This window comes from Zonotrichia leucophrys, chromosome 27, assembly GCF_028769735.1.
Source record: "Zonotrichia leucophrys gambelii isolate GWCS_2022_RI chromosome 27, RI_Zleu_2.0, whole genome shotgun sequence".
In the NCBI taxonomy this organism is placed as follows: Eukaryota; Metazoa; Chordata; class Aves; order Passeriformes; family Passerellidae; genus Zonotrichia; species Zonotrichia leucophrys.
Window position 1 is genome coordinate 6239167 of NC_088196.1, and position 18705 is coordinate 6257871.

At 48.3% G+C, this 18705-nt stretch overlaps 2 protein-coding genes across 4 annotated transcripts in view; both read right to left on the reverse strand.

Moving 5' to 3' along the window:
- Nucleotides 1-15565, reverse strand: part of HOXB3 (homeobox B3) — an 84727-nt gene extending 69162 nt beyond the window's left edge. The window contains exon 1 of one of the 2 annotated variants that reach the window (XM_064733811.1): nucleotides 15431-15565. The gene's annotated coding sequence lies outside the window, so the exon portion shown is untranslated. The remainder of the gene's footprint in view (nucleotides 1-15430) is intronic. The other variant, XM_064733812.1, reaches the window with a different exon arrangement.
- Nucleotides 1785-15530, reverse strand: HOXB6 (homeobox B6). Of its 2 annotated transcripts, XM_064733818.1 has the most exons (3): nucleotides 15431-15530; nucleotides 5786-5937; nucleotides 1785-2658 (listed from the first exon to the last, which is right to left on the reverse strand). In XM_064733818.1, the coding sequence occupies exons 2-3, from the start codon at nucleotides 5808-5810 to the stop codon at nucleotides 2399-2401; spliced, it is 285 nt and encodes a 94-aa protein (XP_064589888.1). In that variant the 5' UTR covers nucleotides 5811-5937; nucleotides 15431-15530; the 3' UTR covers nucleotides 1785-2398. The 2 variants fall into 2 exon arrangements, with proteins under 2 accessions (XP_064589888.1, XP_064589887.1); XM_064733817.1 differs by lacking the exon at nucleotides 15431-15530 and having other exon boundaries at nucleotides 5786-6264.
- Nucleotides 15566-18705: the final 3140 nt, after the last annotated feature.

Sequence of the window (18705 nt, forward strand, 5' to 3'; positions counted from 1 at the left end):
GGGGGAAAATCGGGTGGGAGAAAGGAAAAAGAGGCGAAATCCGGCCGGTGGAAGGGTTGGCAGCGCTGGTTTTTGGGATGTTCCTGCTCCTGAGCGTTTCCACGTCCTCTCTGAGCCTTGGGCTGCGCGGGTTTCCCTTCCCGTTGTTGACCTGCCAGGAACATCGGGGAGCAAAAGCGCTCGGAAATTGGGGAGAACGTTGGGAAAGAGCTGGAATTTTTTAGCCATCACTTTCCACTTTTTCCTCTCCTTCTTCTCTTCCCTCTGTCTCTCTCCTTTTCTCTGCCTCTGTCCTTTTTCCAAATTTTATTTTCCTTTTTTTGTGTTTGGTTTTTTTTTGTTTTTTTTTTTCCTTTCCCCTCCTTCCGAGGCACTTCAGGAATTTTCGCGTGGCTCGCCTGCAACTCGTTGGGAATTACGCGCCATATTGAAAGTGACATATAATTATAATAATTACGGGCAATGAAAAGCGTGGCAATAACAGCAAATGTCCCACAGCTGTGAAGCTTCTGCGTGAATTGATTCCGAGCGTGGCTGCCGTTATTACCGGAGCCCGTGGCGCGGGGGGGACGCGCTCCCACCCCGGCCGCTTTCGGGTGGCCCCGCTCGCCTTTTCCAGCCCCGAACCCCCCAGCAGACAGCAAAAGTAAAAATCATCCTCCGCTCTCATTTCTCATTCCATTCCTCCCCGCGAAGCCGGGGAAAAGTCGGGGATTTCGCAAGAAAATTCCTCAAAACCTTCCCCGTCCCGTCCCCAGCCAAGGCAAGGAGGCGCTGGCCAGAGAAAATCAAATTCTGCCCTTTCCAAGGAGCTCCATTCACGATTTTCCCACTTTTTTCCTCCCCGGTTTAAACGAGCTCTCATTCTGGCAATGAGAATTTTTTTTCCGGGGTGAATTCCTTGGAAACCTGGAATATTTTAAATTTTTTTTTAATTTTTTTTTTTTTTTTTTGCGCCACATTTCTCTTTGATTTGGGGGCGCGGAGCGGGGGAGCAGATGTTTGAAAGATGCTGGGCAAATGTTAGGTGGCTTTGGCGGATAAATGAGCGCGTATTTTTGCCCGTTTCCTTGATTTATTGTGGAGATGGGAACGGCGTTTCGTCATAACTCTTTGTACTGTAACAATAAAAAAAGAAAAAAACAGAGAGAAAGAGAGGGAGCGAGCGGTGCTGAGGCAGAAATGTCAGCCAGGAAATGCTCCTGGAGAAAGGGCTCCCATCGCGGATCAGAGCCAAAAATGGGGGAAAATCAGATTTTTCTGTAATCCCGAGCGCTCCCGATGTCTGAGGACATCGGCGCCCAGGGAGAGGAGAAAAATCTCCTTTTCACCCCCCCTGGAAAAGGGAAAATTCCCCTCAAAACAGCGCTAATAACGACAGGGGAGGGCTGTGCGGTGAGATCGAGGACTTGGCTTTTATTAGAGAATTCCATGTTCATACCTAAGACAAACTCCAAACACAACACGTACAAAAATTAATAAAATAGAACTTTCTGTCCTTGTTCTTCTTTTTTTTTTCTTTTTTTTTTTTTTTTGCAGCCTTGTAGGTAGTACTCGTTCTTTCAGTAGATTTTTTTTTTCCTTTTGAAAATAAAAAAATTTAAAAGGCAAAAAAAGAAAAAAAAAAAAAACAAAACCCAGCCCAAACAAAAACAAACACCCCAAAACTAATTACAAAGAACCTCAGGGTTTGATTAATTTACCAAAGGAGTAAAAAAAAAATTAAAAAACAAAAAGAAAAGAAAAAAAACCCAACCTATGTCAACCGTGCATGGAACATTTGTACAAAATTAGGACAATAAACACCCCAAATGACATATATTGCAGCACTTCCATTAAATACAAGAGTTAGCAGGTTACTAACAGTGACACCAAGGGTAGAAACACGGCTAGGAGTCCTTTTTTTTTTTAATTTTTTAAATTTTTTTTTCCCTATTTTCTCTTTCCCTCCTTCTCTCTCTCCATCTCCTCACTTTTTAATTATTATTATTATTTATTATTCCATTTCCATGAGAGGGGGGGTTGGCGGAGCAGGAGGGAAAGGGTGAAAAAACCTCAACACGCCGCTAGAAGAAGCCTGATGAATTTTTGCGGTTTTTTTGGACAAAATCAGTGGGAATTGGAGTCCAAGGTGTTGGCGGCCCAAACTTTGTGGGCCCACTAGAAGCCGGGTTAATTTTTGCTTTTTTTTGGGGCAAATTCAGTGGGAATTGGAGTGCAGGGCATTGGTGGCCCAAACTTTGGGCCATCCCACTCCCTCCCTCAATTCCAATTTTTTAGCGTTTTTCTCCTCGCGTTTTAAATAACTTTTTTTAGTTGTTGTTGCTTTTTTTCTCTCTCTTTTTTTTTTGTTTAATTCTTTTTTGTTGTCGCTGTTTTTTGTTTAATTCCCCTCGCATCACTCGGCCGCCTTCTCCTCCTCCTCCTCGGCGCTGAGCTGCGAGGAGCTGAGCAGTTTGTTCTCCTTTTTCCACTTCATCCTGCGGTTCTGGAACCAGATTTTGATCTGGCGCTCGGTGAGGCAGAGCGAGTGCGCGATCTCGATGCGGCGCCGCCGGGTCAGGTAGCGGTTGAAGTGAAATTCCTTCTCCAATTCCAGCGTCTGGTACCGCGTGTACGTCTGGCGGCCCCGGCGGCCGCTCGGCCCGAAGGACGAACCTGGGGCCGGGGGGAAAAAGGGCAGGAAAAAAAAAGGGGGAAAATCAGCGAAAAAACAAAAAAATGCGAATAGGAAATTTAAAAAATATAGAAGGAAATAGGGGGAATATTAAAGAAACAGCGGGGGAATAGGAGGGAAATAGGGGGGAATTTAAAAATATAAGAGAATAGGGGGAAATATTAAAAAATAGGGGAAAATTTAAAAATATAAGAAAATAGGGGGAAATATTAAAAAATAGGGGAAAATTTAAAAATATAAGAAAATAGTGGGGAAATATTAAAAAATAGGGGAAAATTTAAAAATATAAGAAAATAGTGGGGAAATATTAAAAAATAGGGGGAAAATTTAAAAATATAAGAAAATAGGGGGAAATATTAAAAAATAGGGGAAAATTTAAAAATATAAGAAAATAGGGGGAAATACTAGAAAACAAGGGGAAAATTTAAAAATATAAGGAAATAGGGGGAAATACTAGAAAACAAGGGGAAAATAGGGGGAAAATTTAAAAACATAAGAAAATAGGGGGAAATACTAGAAAACAAGGGGAAAATTTAAAAATATAAGAAAATAGTGGGGAAATATTAAAAAATAGGGGGAAAATGAGGGGGAAATTATTATAAAATAGAAGAAAGTAGAGGGAAAAGGGGGATTAAGGGAAAAGTAGGGGGGAATAGAAGGAAATGGGGGGAAGTAAGGGGAAATGGAAGAAAAGATAAGAAAAGAGGGGGAAATAAGGGAAAATAGGGGGAAATATGGAAATTAAGGGGAAATAGGGGGATATAAGGGGATATTAGGGGAAATGGAAGAAAAGAGGAGGAAATAGGGGGAAATAGGGGAAAGTAGAAGAAAATAGGGGGGAAAGAGGGGAAATATGGGGAGTTAGGGGGAAATAGAGGAAATAAGAGGAAATGGGGGGAAATAAGGGGGGGAATTAGGGGAAATAAGAGGAAATAAGAGGAAATAAGGGGAAACAGCGGAAATAAGGGGACACAGAAGGAAATGCGGGGAAATAAGTGGGAAATAAGGGGGAAATAGAGAAAAATAGAGGGAAATAGAGGAGAGGGGAAGGGGGAACACCGAGTTTGATTTTGGGGACGGTGCGGGGGGGGCCGCGCCTTCCTGAGCTCTGCGCAGCTCCAGGGGGAGCGGCCCGGCCGGGCAGGGGGGGTTAAACCGGGATTTGGGCATGGGGGGTTAAACCGGGATTTGGACAGGGGGGTTAAACCGGGATTTGGGCAGGGGGGTTAAAGCCGGAATTTGGACAGGGAGGGTTTGAGCCGGATTTTGGGCAGGGGGGGTTAAAGCCAAGGTTTGGGCAGGGGTTAAACAGGGATTTGGGCAGGGGGGTTAAACCGGGATTTGGGCATGGGGGGTTAAACCGGGATTTGGACAGGGAGGGTTTGAGCCGGATTTTGGGCAGGGGGGGTTAAAGCCAAGGTTTGGGCAGGGGGGTTAAAACCAGGATTTGGGCAGGGAAGGTTTGAACCGGGTTTTGGGCAGGGGGGAGTTTGAGCAGGGATTTGGGCAGAGAAGGTTTAAGCCAGAATTTGGGCAGAGCAGGTTTAAACAGGAATTTGGGCAGAGAAGGTTTAAGCCGGAATTTGGGCAAAGGAGGTTTAAACCGGGTTTTGGGCAGGGGAGTTTGAGCCGGGTTTTGGGCAGGGGGGGTTTAAGCCGGAATTTGGGCAGAGGAGGTTTAAGCCGGAATTTGAGCAAAGGAGGTTTAAGCCGGGTTTTGGGCAGGGGGTTTTGGGCAGGGGGTTTTGAGCCGGGTTTTGGGCAGGGGGTGTTTAAGCCAAGGTTTGGGCGGGGGGGTTAAAACCAGGATTTGGGCAGGCGGGTTCAAGCCGGAATTTGGGCAGAGGAGGTTTAAGCCGGGCTTTGGGCAGGGGAGTTTGAGCCGGGTTTTGGGCAGGGGGTGTTTAAGCCAAGGTTTGGGCAGGGGGGGTTAAAACCAGGATTTGGGCAGGGGGAGTTTGAGCCGGAATTTGGACAGAGGAGTTCAAGCCGGAATTTGGGCAGGGGTGTTTAAGCCAAGGTTTGGGCAGGGGGGGTTAAAACCAGGATTTGGCCAGGCGGGTTCAAGCCGGAATTTGGGCAGGGGGAGTTTAAGCCGGGCTTTGGGCAGGGGGTTTTGAGCCGGAATTTGGGCAGGGGGAGTTTAAGCCGGGCTTTGGGCAGGCAGAGCAGGCCGGATCCATCTCCTGCCGGGCCGAGGGACCGCAAGGTGTTCCCGGCCCCCCCGCGCCGTAATAGATGGCGGCATTTAAGCCATAATGAAGTGAATCGATCTGCCCGAAGCCCGCATTAAACAGGACACAGCGCTTGATGTCCCCGCGCTAATGGACATCAATTTGGAACTTAAAAGGCAACAAATGCATCTAAACACGGGCGAGGAGAGCAGCGAGGCTTCTGATATTTTTCTTTTTCCTCCCACCCACCCTCCACTTATCTGAGTTTTAAAAATTATGATTGGAGCTCTGATTGAGGAAACAGCACTTAAAGAAGTCATATATCACCGGGGAGGGGGGAGAAAACCAGGAAAATCCTCCCCAGGCAGACTTTTCATTAGGTGAGAGTCGCATTAAAAATGCAACCGTCCGCCTTCAAATATTTAAACACTTTTTCTGGCATTTAATGAGAGAGAGAGGGAGGGAGAGGGAGAGAGAAGGGAGAGGAGCTGTGTGTGTAAAGTCATCCAGATCCGATTTAGAAAAGATATCTCCCCGTGCGTGTGGGGGCACGGACAGAGACAAATCGCTGTAGCTGAGTGACACGCCAACAGGAATGTGGCAAAAAAAAAAAAAAAGAGGGAAAAACAAGAAAAAAACAAGGTGGGGGGGCGAGCGGGACAGAAATTCAGAAATTCAGAAATTCAGAAATTCAGAAATTCAGAAATTCAGAAATTCAGTTTTGGGGTTGAAGCGTTCCTAGCTTGGGGGAACCTCGGAGCGCTGGGAAGTTTTGGTGCGTGTTGGGAGCCCAAGTTCCCCCCGCTGGAAGTTTGGGCTCTCACACCGAACCTTCCTCCTGCTCCCCTCGCTCTCCCTGGCGGTAACAAATACGAAAAAAGGGGGAGGGAGGAGGAGACGGGCGCGTTTATCGCCGCAAAAAGAGCAAACTCACTATTGCAAGAGTTCATCCGCTGCATCCAGGGGTACACGGGCGCCGAGCACTTCTGCTCCTCGCTCTCTCCGAAGGCGCTCTTGCCGTGCGCGCAGTCCTTGAAGGAGGGCGCCTCGTCCAGGCTGGGAGGGGCGCACGCCGGCTCCTTGTCCCTGAAAAAGCCGCCGGGCCCGAAGTCGCAGGCGGCGGCGGCGCGGCCGCCGAACGCCGCCGAGCTCTGCTGGTAGTAGGGAGAGGAGGAGGAGGAGGAGGAGGAGGAGTAGCAGCCCTTGTCCTGCGCCGCTCCGTAGGTGCCCGGGTAGTGCCGCAGAGGGTCCGCGTAGCCCGAGGGGTACAGCGGGAGCTGTCCCAGGAAGGGCTCCTGCCCCGCCGCCAGGCTCACCGGGAAGGTCGAGTTGACAAAATAAGAACTCATCGGGAAGGAGAGAGGGCGAGAGGAGAGAGATTCCCCCCTCTTTCTTTCTTTTTTTTTTTTCTTTTCCTTTTTCCTTTTTTTTTTTTTTTTTTTTTTTTTTGTTGTTGTTGCCGCCTGAGTGTGTGTATGTGTGTGCGTGTGCGTGTGCGTGCCGTCCCTTTTTTTGCCCGGGCTTTATGATTTGTTGTGTTTTATAGTCCAAGTGGTTTAGCTATTAGTGGTATATCGGAGATTGGGTTTTAGCTGAAGGGAGATGGCGCGGTGCCAGCGAGGGACACAAGGAAATACAACCATCTGATCACGGGCTGACCAATAGCAGGCGCCTGAGGTTGCAAAATAGCACCCATGAGGAGCGGAGATTGCACCAGGGACCCCCAAGAACAAACCGTCCACCCCCTCTTCCCTCCCTTTTAAACAACAGAAAGGCACCCCCTTAACCAAATATATAATATCTGCCGAAAGCAGCCTTCTCCCGGCGCGCTGCGAGTTCATAAATAAATAAACGCGCGGTCCCCCCCTTCCTCCTCCTCCTCCTCCTCCTCCTCCTCCTCGTCGCCCTCCCCTCTTCCTCTCCCTCCCCCGGAGCGCCCATGGCGGTGCGAGCGCCGAAATTTTGATTTTTGCACCCAAAAGCCGCGCGCGGAACCGCGGGGAGCGGGGGGGAAAAAAGAGAGAGAAAGAACAACAACAAAAAAAGTTCATTGCTGGCGGCGGCCAAAGTTTCACCCGCGGTCCCGGAACGCGCCGGGGCTCGGGGCGGGGAAAAGCGGCGCAGAAATGAAATGAAAAGTTGTTTTAAAATGGAATTAAAAGTTGTTCCGAGCCAAGTTCGCCCGGCCGGGGCCGAGCCGGGCTCGCTCCGCCAGGAGAAATCGCTCCGGGAACTTGAGCGGCTCCGCGCCGCGCTAATTAGCGCTAATTAACGCTGCCCCGGCTCTGCCTCCGCCGCTTCTCCGCACTGGTGCGGGCACAGCTCCGCGGTTCGGGAGGGAAATGGAAAATGGAAAATATTGGGAAGTGAAATAATGGAAATGTTTCCTCGGCGCTCCGGCCGGAGCCGCGCTCCTCCCGCATTGTGCCCTCTTGCGTTTTTTGTTAATGCCGGACCCGCGCCCGACCTTTTATGGCCAAAGGCGAGCTCTGGGTGCGGGGAAAAGCGGAATTTATCGATCGGGCCCTCCCGGGGGGCGCCAGGGCAGCGGAGCCCCCCTTCGAGCCCGTCCGCACCAGCAAACACCGAATTTTGCCCGTTTCAACCCCGCGAAAGGGAGCGCAGAAAGTCTCCGTGCCCCTGAAAGCTCCACTTTGCGCTGGGTTTTTAAATTTTTTTTTTTTGGTTTTTTAAAAATTTTTGTTTCACCCGGATTTCCTCGCTTGGCGCTACCTGAGCATCCCCCCCGAGCCCCTCGCTGGCTCAAGGTGGGGGTTGAGGCTTCTCTCGTCCCTTTTTTTTTTTTTTTCTGGTTTTTATGTGGCTTTTCGAGGGGGAAAATCAGTCGAGGCAGCGGAGAGGCAACGCCGGAAAATAAAGCAAAAATTAAAAAAAAATATAGAATAAAAAGGGAAAAGAAAAAGGGAAAAGAAAAAGGGAAAAGAAAAAGGGAAAAAGAAAAAAGGAAAAGAAAAAAGGAAAAGAAAAAAGGAAAAGAAAAAAGGAAAAAAAAAAAGGAAAAGAAAAAAGGAAAAGAAAAAGGGAAAAGAAAGGGAAAAGAAAAATAAGAAAATTTAAAAAAAAAAGGAAAAGAAAAGGGAAAAAAGGGAAAGAAAAATAAAAAAAAGAAAAGAAAATGCAGCCAAATGACGCCCGGCACCATCCCCCCGATCAGCAGCGTTTATCGAGGGGTTGCTTCCTGTCCGAATTTGTGACCATCTGTCTGTCGGGGCTGAAATCCCTCGGAATCTGCCACTTGCGAGCGCCACAAATCCACAATTCCCCATCCTGGGCCGGGCTCCCGGCGCCCGGAGCGGCTCCGAACGCGTTCGGTGTTTCCGCGGCCGAGCCGCAGGAACGTCCCGGGCGAGGCTCAGAATTCAAGGAAATAACAGGCGGAGGAAGCGGCTCCCCCTCCCCGCGATATCGCTGATTTTTCTCCTCGCAGAGTTTCCCCTTTGTGCCCGCAGCGCGACCCAAACTTGCCACGATTTGGAGAAAAATTTAAAAAAAAATAAAAAAAAAATTAAAATTAGGTTGTGAGGGAGCCATGAGTGGAGAAAAAAAAAGGGGCGAAAAAAAGAAAAAAATGAATTTTAAAAAAATCTGGGATAAGAGCTTTGCAGCTGGGGCGCTGGGTGAGTTACGCAATTTCTGCGGCTCTGCAAAAACGCCTTATCAGGATGACGCGATTATCAGGAGCCAGCAGCCCCCAATGTAAATTTAATTTTTTTGGGTTTTTTTTCTTTTTGGGGCAGAGGAATGGGATGTCCTGCAAGGGCAGCTCGTGAGGAACAGCGATCCGCCGGAAAAAAAATGTTTATCTTGATGTTTTTCCGCCTCTCCTATGATTGCTCTGCAAATAAATCCCTCGAAATAGTTTGGGGGAAAGCAGAAAAAAAAAAAATCGGGAAAAATTAAAAACCTCACAGCTCGTTACGATAATTTGTGGTTGAAAGGGGCTTTTCGCCGAGGTTTTTTTTTTTTTTTTTTAATAAAGAAAATAAAACCGCGCTAATTGAAGGCGGCCGCTCGCTAATTGCGCATCGCCGACATCTCTGGAGATTTAAAATTTATTTTTTCTCTTTTCGAGCCTCTGTAGGGGCAGGAAAAGGGACAAACCTGAGCTCCAAGGTGGGAAAAAAAACCAAAAAACCCAAAAACCCCAAAGGCCGGGGCAGTTTTCATCTGGCCGGGGTCAGGCCCGCGCTGTAATTGATTTGCCACCTACGATACATTTAAATTCGAGCCGAGGGCTTAACGCGCACTAAATCTCCCGGAATTGAGCGCTCGGCTCAGGGGTGGTTTCCATCCCCCCGTTCGAGGGCTGGAAATGCGGAATTTCGGATTGAAACCGCCCCGAGTCCCGAGCGGGTCTGGATTTGGGTGATTTCTGTTTGTTTTGGCCGCCTCAGCTCTGGATTTGAGCCGGGCTTGGGTGGGCGCGGCTTTAATCGGATTTTGGCCTCATCTCCTGAAAAATAACCCCAAAATTCCAGATCTGCTCGAGATCTGCAGAGAGGAGCAATGAAGTGGGGAGGGGGCTCGGCTTTAATCAGATTTTGGCCTCATCTTTTTTTTTTTAAAAAAACCCCAAAATTCCAGGAATGAGGTTTATAAAGAAGGAGCAATAAAGTGGGGAGGGGGCTCGGTTTAAATCAGATTTTGGCCTCATCTCCTGAAAAATAACCCCAAAATCCCAGGCTCGAGATCTGCAGAGAAGGAGCAATAAAATGGGGAGGGGGCTCGGCTTTAATCAGATTTTGGCCTCATCTTTTTTTTTTAAAAAAGACCCCAAAATTCCAGATCTGCTCGAGATCTGCAGAGAGGAGCAATAAAGTGGGGAGGGGGCTCGGCTTTAATCGGATTTTGGCCTCATGTAAAGAAGGAGCAATAAAGTGAGGAGGGGGCTCGGTTTAAATCAGATTTTGGCCTCATCTCCTGAAAAATAACCCCAAAATCCCAGATCTGCTCGAGATCTGCAGAGGAAGAGCAATAAAGTGGGGAGGGGGCCAGGTTTTAATCACATTTTGACCTCATATTTTTTTAAAAAAAACCCCAAAATTCCAGGCTCGAGGTCTGCAAAAGAGGAGCAATAAAGTGGGGAGGGGGCTGGGTTTTAATCAGATTTTGGCCTCATCTTTTTTTTAAAAAAAACCCCCAAAATTCCAGGCATGAGGTCTGCAAAAGAGGAGCAATAAAATGGGGAGGGGGCTCAGCTTTAATCAGATTTTGGCCTCACTTCCTCAAGGGATCTTCCCAAAATTCCAGGCTCGAGGTCTGCACAGGAAGAGCAATAAAATGGGGAGGGGGCTTATCTTTGGCCAGATTTTGGCCTCATTTCTTCAAAAAAAAGCCCAAAATTCCAGGCTCGAGGTCTGCAAAGGAAGGGCAATAAAATGGGGAGGGGGCTCGGCTTTAATCAGATTTTGGCCTCATGTAAAGAAGGAGCAATAAAATGAGGAGGGGGCTTTTCCTTAGTCAGATTTTGGCCTCATTTCCCCAAAAACCCCAAATTCCAGGCTCGATGTCTGCAGAGGAGGGGCAACAAAATGGGGAGGGGGCTCAGCTTTAATCACATTTTGGCCTCATTTCTCCCCCCAAAAAAAACCAAATTCCTATTGAGCAATAGGAGGAGCAATGAAATGGGGAGGGGGTTTATCTTCAGCCAGATTTTGGCCTCATTTCCCAAAAAAACCCCAAATTCCAGGCTGGAGCAATAAAATGGGGAGGGGGTTTATCTTTAGCCAGATTTTGGCCTCATTTCCCCAAAAAAACCCCAAATTCCAGGCTCGAGCAATAAAATGGGGAGGGGGTTTATCTTTAGCCAGATTTTGCCCTCATTTCCCCAAAAAACCCCAAATTCCAGGCTTGAGCAATAGGAGGGGCAATAAAATGGGGAGGGGGTTTATCTTTAATCAGATTTTGGCCTGATTTCCCCAAAAAAACCCCAAATTCCAGGCTGGAGCAATAAAATGGGGAGGGGGTTCATCTTCAGCCAGATTTTGCCCTGATTTCCCCAAAAAATACCCAAATTCCAGGCTCAAGCAATAAAGCAGGGAGGGGGTTTATCTATAGCCAGATTTTGGCCTGATTTCCCCCCAAAAAACCCCAAATTCCAGGCTGGAGCAATAAAATGGGGAGGGGGTTTATCTTTAGCCAGATTTTGACCTGATTTCCCCCCAAAAAACCCCAAATTCCAGGCTTGAGCAATAGGAGGGGCAATAAAGTGGGGAGGGGGTTTATCTATAGCCAGATTTTGCCCTGGTTTCCCCAAAAAATACCCAAATTCCAGGCTCAAGCAATAAAGCAGGGAGGGGGTTTATCTATAGCCAGATTTTGGCCTGATTTCCCCAAAAAACCCAAATTCCAGGCTTGAGCAATAGGAGGGGCAATAAAATGGGGAGGGGGTTTATCTTCAGCCAGATTTTGGCCTCATTTCCCCCAAAAACCCCAAATTCCAGGCTGGAGCAATAAAATGGGGAGGGGGTTTATCTATAGCCAGATTTTGGCCTCATTTCCCCAAAAAAACCCCAAATTCCAGGCTTGAGCAATAGGAGGAGCAATAAAATGGGGAGGGGGTTTATCTTTAGCCAGATTTTGGCCTCATTTCCCCAAAAATCCCCAAATTCCTGCCCAGGCGGGCGATGAGTGGGGGGGCAGCAGAAGGCGCAGCCCCCCTTTCCCTCTGACAGCCGCCACTCAGCGCGTCAATACAGACAAATCGCGATAAACGGCGATAAATCACGATAACGAGGAGGGTTCGGGGCTCGCCCAAGTTTCAGCCGCGTGGTTTTCCTGGCCCGCAGCCGGAGCGGGGAACGAGGGGATTAAAACAACACCCAAATATTTGGCCAGGCCGGCAGAAACAGAGCGCGGCTTGTGCCGGGCGGGAGCCGCTGGCAAAAGTTCCGCGCTGCTGCTCCCAATAAAAAATGAAACTCTTTATTTTTTTTTTTATTTTTTTTTTTTATATTTTTTCCCCTTTTATGAGAGCTGGAATGGCCGAGCCTTCAGGAGTGAGGGCGCAGCGGGGTTTCCTCAGCCAGGGAATTATTGCGGCCATAAAGCCGAGCCAAGAGTTGAACAAACCCCTTGTTCTTGGGAAGCCAGACACAGAAATCCACCGCAACGCTCCCCAAATCGCTTCGGAAAAATAAACCCGAGCGTTTAAAACAACCCCGAAGGTGTTAAAAAAAAAAAAAAAGAAAATAAATTTAAAAAAAAAAAAATTAAAAAATGGCTTCTCTCGCAGCGCGAACCCGGCTGAAAGTTAATTTCCAGCAATTGGAGTTTAATTTACCTGACTTCCCGCGCGGTAATAACCTGGCTAATGGCAGCTCGGAAAAGCAGCAATAATCATCTGCCTTTGTTCCATTAGGCAGCGCGGCTAATTATTAACGCCAAAATCAGCAAAACGCGGGGCGGGCAGGGGGAATTGAGGCGGCTTTGAGGGAACCCAAAGGCGCCGGACCCCAAAATTTCCCCCCTGGGATGGGAGAGGGGGTGAAATGAGGGGGGAATGACAGCACGGAACAACCCCAGCGCTGCTGCGGCACAAAATTCATTGATTTCCCTATTTCTTCTGGGTTTTTTTTTTTTTAATTCGAGTTTCCCCCCGCAGCCCCCGAGCGCGGCACTTTCTGGGGGAAAAGCAGCGCGATTCGGGAGCCGAGCAGTTGCCAGGAAACTGCGGGGCAGGAGGGGAAAACGAGAAGGGGGAAAAGGAGGGAGAAGGAGGGAGGGAGGGCAGAGGAACCTTTTAAAATCACAGGCGCGCATTGTCCGGCCGGGCCTGCAGCGACTTAAAAGCGACCCCGCGTCTGCCCCCGTCCCCAGCGACCCCCGAGCCCCCCGGACCCCGAGTGGCCACTGCGGGGACAGAGGGGCCAGCGCTCCCCCGCCCGGCATTTATTGCGTTTTATTGCGCTTTATTGCCGTTTATTGCCTTTTATTGCATTTTATTGCGGATTATTTCTCTTTATTTCTTCTTATTTCTTTATGGTGGGTTTTTTTTTTCATTCTATTTTATTGTATTTCATGTTATTTCTTTTTTTATTTTATTTTTCTCGTTTTGTTTCTTCTTCTCTCTTTTTTTTTGTCTTATTCCACTTCATTTCACTTTATTCCATCTTATTCCATTTTATTCCATTTTATTCCATTTTATTCCATTTTATTCCATTTTATTCCATTTTATTCCATTTTATTCCATCTTATTCCATTTTATTCCATTTTATTCCATATTATTCCATCTTATTTCATATTATTTCTTCTTATTTCTATTTTTTCAATTTTTTTTCTATTTTTTTCATTTTTTTTCCCCTTTTTTATTTCATGCTCAGCTGCCGAACCCCCTCCAGCCTCGCTCCGCCCGTCTCGGCCCCTCCGCGTTCCTCCGCGCACCGAGCGCACCCAGGGGGCGATTTCCCACCCCCGCGCCCACCTTTGGGGCTGCTGCGACAGAAAAAAAAATTCCTCATTTCGCTCCGAACCCCCCCAAAATCCGAATTTCCGCCCGTTCCAGGCGGAGCAAAACCCGAACGCTCCGCTCCCCCCGGGCCGGGCGGGGCCGGGCGGGGCCGGGCGGGGTTTGGGGACACCCCGGGAGGGGTCTGGGGGCTGGGGGAGCCCCCCGGTGCCCCCCGGTGCCCCCCGGTGCCCGCGGCCGCCGACGGTAGATGGCAGCAGACGGCGCGGAATGGGCGAGCCCACGGGAGGTTTGATTCGCTTTGCTCCGAATGAACCGGCGGGGACACCCCGAAATCAGCCCAAAATCAACCCAAAATCAGCCCAAAATCAGCCCAAAATCACCCCAAAATCACCCCCAAATCCTCCCCCAGCAGCGGGGTTCGGGCTCGCTCCGCTCCTTCAGGAAATGATTAAAAACCCTCTGGGGTTCCACAAGTGGTTGCCCACGCAACCTTCTTCTTTTTGTGCAAGAATCGGCACAAACCCCACATTTCTACATTAAATTATTGATTCTGATTCCCATTTTTGATCCCCTACGCCAACAGGAAAATAAACACAGCGAAAGGATGGGGCAAAGGGAGAGCGGGAGTTGGACCCGCGTCGGGTTTTTCTTCAGCCCCCTGGGCCGGTGATTGATGCAGAACGTAACAGGTTCGGGGAAGAAATGGCTTTTAAAAACCTCTCCGTGTTTATTACTCGCCATCATTTACCCCCTCGCCCGCGATATTCCGCGCCCCGAGATGAATCGCCAGTCACGGAATGGTTTATGCCGAAATCATGAATCTCCCTCCCTCCCTCCATCCCGCTCCTTCATTATCTCATTGCGCCGTCACCTCGGAACCGCGGCGTTCGCACAAAACATTCACAACCCACCCTCGAAACATCGGGGGGAAATATGGAATAAATGAGATTAAACCCGGCATCACCTCGGGGTGAATATTTTGAATATTTCCCCAAAAGAGCAGCGGGTTTGGGGCGCGGGGCGCGGAAGGAGAGCGCGGGATTTGCGCGGAACGCGGCCAGGAGGGAGCGCGGGGCTGGAGCTGCGGAACGCAATTAAAACCCGAGCAGCTTAATTGCCGCCCCACGTCAGCTCATCGGGGACTTGGGGAGAGGGAAAAAAAAAAAAATCACAATGAGAGCGCTGCGCCCTGCGCTGCCTCCGCTCCTCCATTCTTAATTTATTTTTTCTCCTCCTTTTTATTTTTTTTTTTTTTTTGTTCCTTCCCCCTCCTTTTTTTCATTGTGTTCTTTTTTTTTGGTTGTTGTTGTTTTGGTTTGTTTTATTATTATTTTTTTTCCCCCCCAAGGCTGATTTTCAGGTTTCCTCGAAGGAAAAAAAAAAACCCAAAAACCACCCCAGGCACCCAACGGCCCTGGAGAGCAGCGCGGAACGCGAGCGGCTCCCGCGGAAACTCCGCCAAAATCCCGAGACACGGAACCGGCACCGGGGGGAGGGAAAATAAACCCAAAACAAACCCAAAAGCGACAGAAGCGAACGCGACAAGTGCCCGCCAAGGGCTGCCCAGGCTGCTGCCGCCTCCAGGTGACCTCCCCGGCTCCTGCTCATCCTCCCAGCCCCTCTTCGCCTTTTCCTTCCCATTTTCCATTTCTTTCCCTTCGTTTTTCCTCCCTTTTTCGCCTCTTCGCCTTTTCCTTCCCATTTTCTGTTTCTTTCCCTTCGTTTTTCCTCCCTTTTTCTTTCCCCATTCTTTTTTTTTTCCCCCATTATTTCTTCCTTTCCTCCCCTGGCTTTCTTCCTTTCCCGTTTTTTTTTCCACCTTTATTTCTCTCGCCCTCCTCTCGATTTTTTTTTTTTTTTTTTTCCCCACCTTTATTTCTCTCTTTTCCTCAATCCCGCTTTTTTTCCCGGCTGAAATCGCGGCTGGAGCAGATTTCCGAAGCCTTTCATTCCTCTCCCTTCTTCACCACCCCACCCTTTTTTCCATCCACCACCACCTCCTCCTCCCCAGGCAGGAGAGATGGGCACGAAACAAGAAAAAGCAAAAGCAGCAGCTTGACAAATCCATCTTTACATTGAAATAATTAAATATATATATATATATTTACATAGATAATAATAAAGGAAGGAAAAGCATCGTGCCCTTACCTTTTGCCGTCCTGTTGCGCGGCTCGGGAGGGGATTTGGGGCGGGCAGGGAGAAGCCTGCGCTCATCCGGCGGCCGCCAAAGCGCGTCCCGACCTGAGCGCCGTCCGTCGCCCCTCGGGCTCCTCGGGGCCGCTCGCATTTTTTGGCGTGGAAAAAAGCAGCGAAAAAGCGCCCGCGGTGCCGCAGAATCCCCTCTGTCCTTGCGAGCCCCCCGAAAGCAGCGGGGAGACTCGGGGTGGGGAGGGGGGCGGGATTAAAAAAAAATATTAAAAAATAGGAAAATTTTTAAAAAAAATTTTTAAAAAATATTAAAAATAGCGGGGAAAATTGCGGTGATAATTAGGGAATAAAAAGCAAAATGTGCCGGGGTGATGGAGCCGAGGGGGGAGCCCGGGGGTGCGAGAGGCTCGGGCGGGCCCCCCCCGCCCCCTCTGCCCCGCTCCGGCCCCGCCGAGCGCGCACACAAAAACCAAAAAAATGCAAAGAGAGAGGGCGAGAGCCCTATGGAGGACACTGATCCGACCCAAGGTGCAGCGGACAGAAGAATGGTGCAATATAACCACATGGGAAATAATAAAAAGTTCATGTTCACGGTTAGCAGTCCACATGACCGGCTCTGGCCAATCCCAGAACCCAGCCACTCATAAAGTTCTATCACAAAGTTGTAAATTTTCATAAAACAACAAGGAATTTATTGCATTTCTTCATGACCGGTTTAACAGCAGTCTTTTTCTTAGCCGCCATCTTTTTTTTTTTTTTTTTTTCCTTTAACGCAAAAATATATTTTTAAAAAATCACCAAAAAAAAGGGGGTCGGGATTTTAATTTTTTTTTTTTTTTTTCATTTTTTCACCCCCCCTCACCCCACCCTTGACTTGGATATTGGGGGGGGGTCGTTGGGGATTAAAAAAACCCAATAACGCCTGAAATTCGCGAACAATAAAACCCCCCCAGAATAAAGAGCTGCGGGTTTGCGAGGGATGGAAGCGGGGACGGGCACAGTAAAACAGCGGGGTTCGCGATTTTGGGCTCATTTCCCTTTTTTTTGGGTCACAATTGGCACCTTGGGGGCCGAAAGGGGCTGAAAGGAGCCTTGGGGGGGTGGAAAAAAGGCGGAAAAACGGCGGGATCGGCGCTCGGGGGGCTGCGAACCCCCCGGGACCCCGCCCCGTCCCCCCGGGGTCCCCAGGGCGGATTTTGGGGTGTCCCGGCCCCCCCTTTGCCCTTTTTCCCTGGAATTGGCCCCAATTCCCGCTGGCTCGGGCAGGGGGGGGCTCCGGGAGCAGCAGAGGGGGCAGAAAATTCTGGAATCCCTTTATTTTGTATTTATTTCACCCCCACACCCCAACCTGGCTCTGCACCCAGCGGAAAAACAAAAAAAGGATTTTTTCCCTGATTTTCCCTGGATTTTTCCCTGGATTTTTTCCTGATTTTCCCTCGATTTCCCCCCTGATTTTCCCTGGATTTTTCCCTGATTTTCCCTCGATTTCCCCCTGATTTTCCCTGAATTTCCCCCCTGATTTTCCCTGGATTTTTCCCTGGATTTTTTCCTGATTTTCCCTCGATTTCCCCCCTGATTTTCCCTCGATTTCCCCCCTGATTTTCCCTCGATTTCCCCCCTGATTTTCCCTCGATTTCCCCCTCCAGGCGGGAATTTCGGGGGGAAAAGCGGGCCAGCGGATCCTTTATTAATTACGGGATTTCCATAATTAGGGCCGGCAGCGAATCTGGGGGCGCGCAGCTCCCTGACGTGGCGCCGGAATTTTGAGGGGAAAAAAATTAAATTTAAAACTAAAATGTGCCCGAGGGTGTGGGAGGTGGAGAAGGAGCGAGGGGAGGAAGAGGAAGAGGAAGATGCGGGGCTGCCACCGCCAGCTCCTCCCCGAGCTCCCTGAATTCGGGGTTTATTTTCCTTATTTTATTATTATTCTTATTTTTATTTAATTTTTTAAAAATCCCCTTCCCTGCGCATCTCGCCCAATAAAACCCCGCCGAGCCTCCGCGCCTTTATGCGCAGCGGAAATAAATAAATAAAATTTAAAAAATAAATAAATAAAATTTAAAAAAAAAAGGCGGGGAGAGGGTGAGAGCGCGGCCGAGGCGCAAATGCTTAAATTGAAATTTCCTCGCCTTTTGTTTTGCCTTGGTGATTTTTTAAATTTCTTTTTTTTTTTTTCCCTTTCTTTCTCTCCCTCTTCCCCTCGCGCGCGAGTTTTTAATTGCTTTAATTTATTTTATGCGCGCTTTGATGCTCGGCGTTATTTGGTGCTAATGAAAGAGTTCCAGTCCGCACCAAAGCAATTGAAGGGCGGAGGGAGAACCTTAAAAAGAAAATAATAAATAAATAAAATGGCCAAAGGCGCGGCGGAATGGATCGGAGAGGAAGAGAATTGAAGCGAGGAGCGGGGAGATTATTTGGGGCCATTGGGGGTTCTTGAAATTCCTTTTTTATCCTTTAAATTCCTTTTTTTTTTCCTTGAAATTCCTTTTTTTTCCCCCCTCAGGAATAACCCAGCGCAAGCACAGAGGGGACAGAGCCCAGCCCGCCCTTCCAGAGCCCCGAAAATCAATTTTTGCTCAGGATTTTCCCCAAATCTACGGAAAAAACGCCCAGATCTCCCATGGATCGGCTGTGCCAAAGGGAAGGAGAGAAATTTGGGTGGTAAACCGGGGAAAAAGGAAATTTCATCACCTTCATTCCAAAAAACGTGGAGTTTTTTTTGTGTTTAATGAGGGAGGCACCCAAGGCGCTGCGGATTGTTGGAGATCTCCTTTTTATTTCGAAGAATAATAATAATCACAGACGAAGGAAAATAATAATAATATTAATAATAATAATTATTAATAACAAAAAAAAAAAAAGCAACGCGCCGCCATTAAATAATTTGCTACTTCGATATACAACATTTGACGTAGCACAATATTAATTCCTCTGCTTTTTTCTCTTTTTTTTTTTTTAATTCTTTTTTTTTTTGTTTTCCCCTCCCCTTTATAGAACGACGAAGGTAAAAATGTCCACAGACAAAAGAGCATCGCAAGGAGAAAAGAAAACCGCGGAGGGGAGGAAGGAGGAATAATAATTCATATTATGTACAGGACTCTACGCGCTAAATGTCATTTGCATTCGGGCTTTCGGGTCACATTTTCTAAATTAAAGGTGCTAAACACGACCACGTTACTTCAGAACCCCCCCACCCCCCCCAAAAAACCCCCCAGTACACAGCCAAGTACAAATTACAGCGATTTACAAATTACTGCTGCTAGAGGGAGGCTCAC

What these genes read in the sequence shown, in the direction of transcription:
- HOXB6 (XM_064733817.1), bottom strand. Translation starts at nt 6,200, where the DNA reads ATGAGTTCTTATTTTGTCAACTCGACCTTCCCGGTGAGCCTGGCGGCG. An exon ending in GCGGATGAACTCTTGCAATA is followed by an intron (nt 2,659 to 5,785) that starts GTGAGTTTGCTC and finishes CCCCGGCCCCAG; the next exon opens with GTTCGTCCTTCGGGCCGAGC.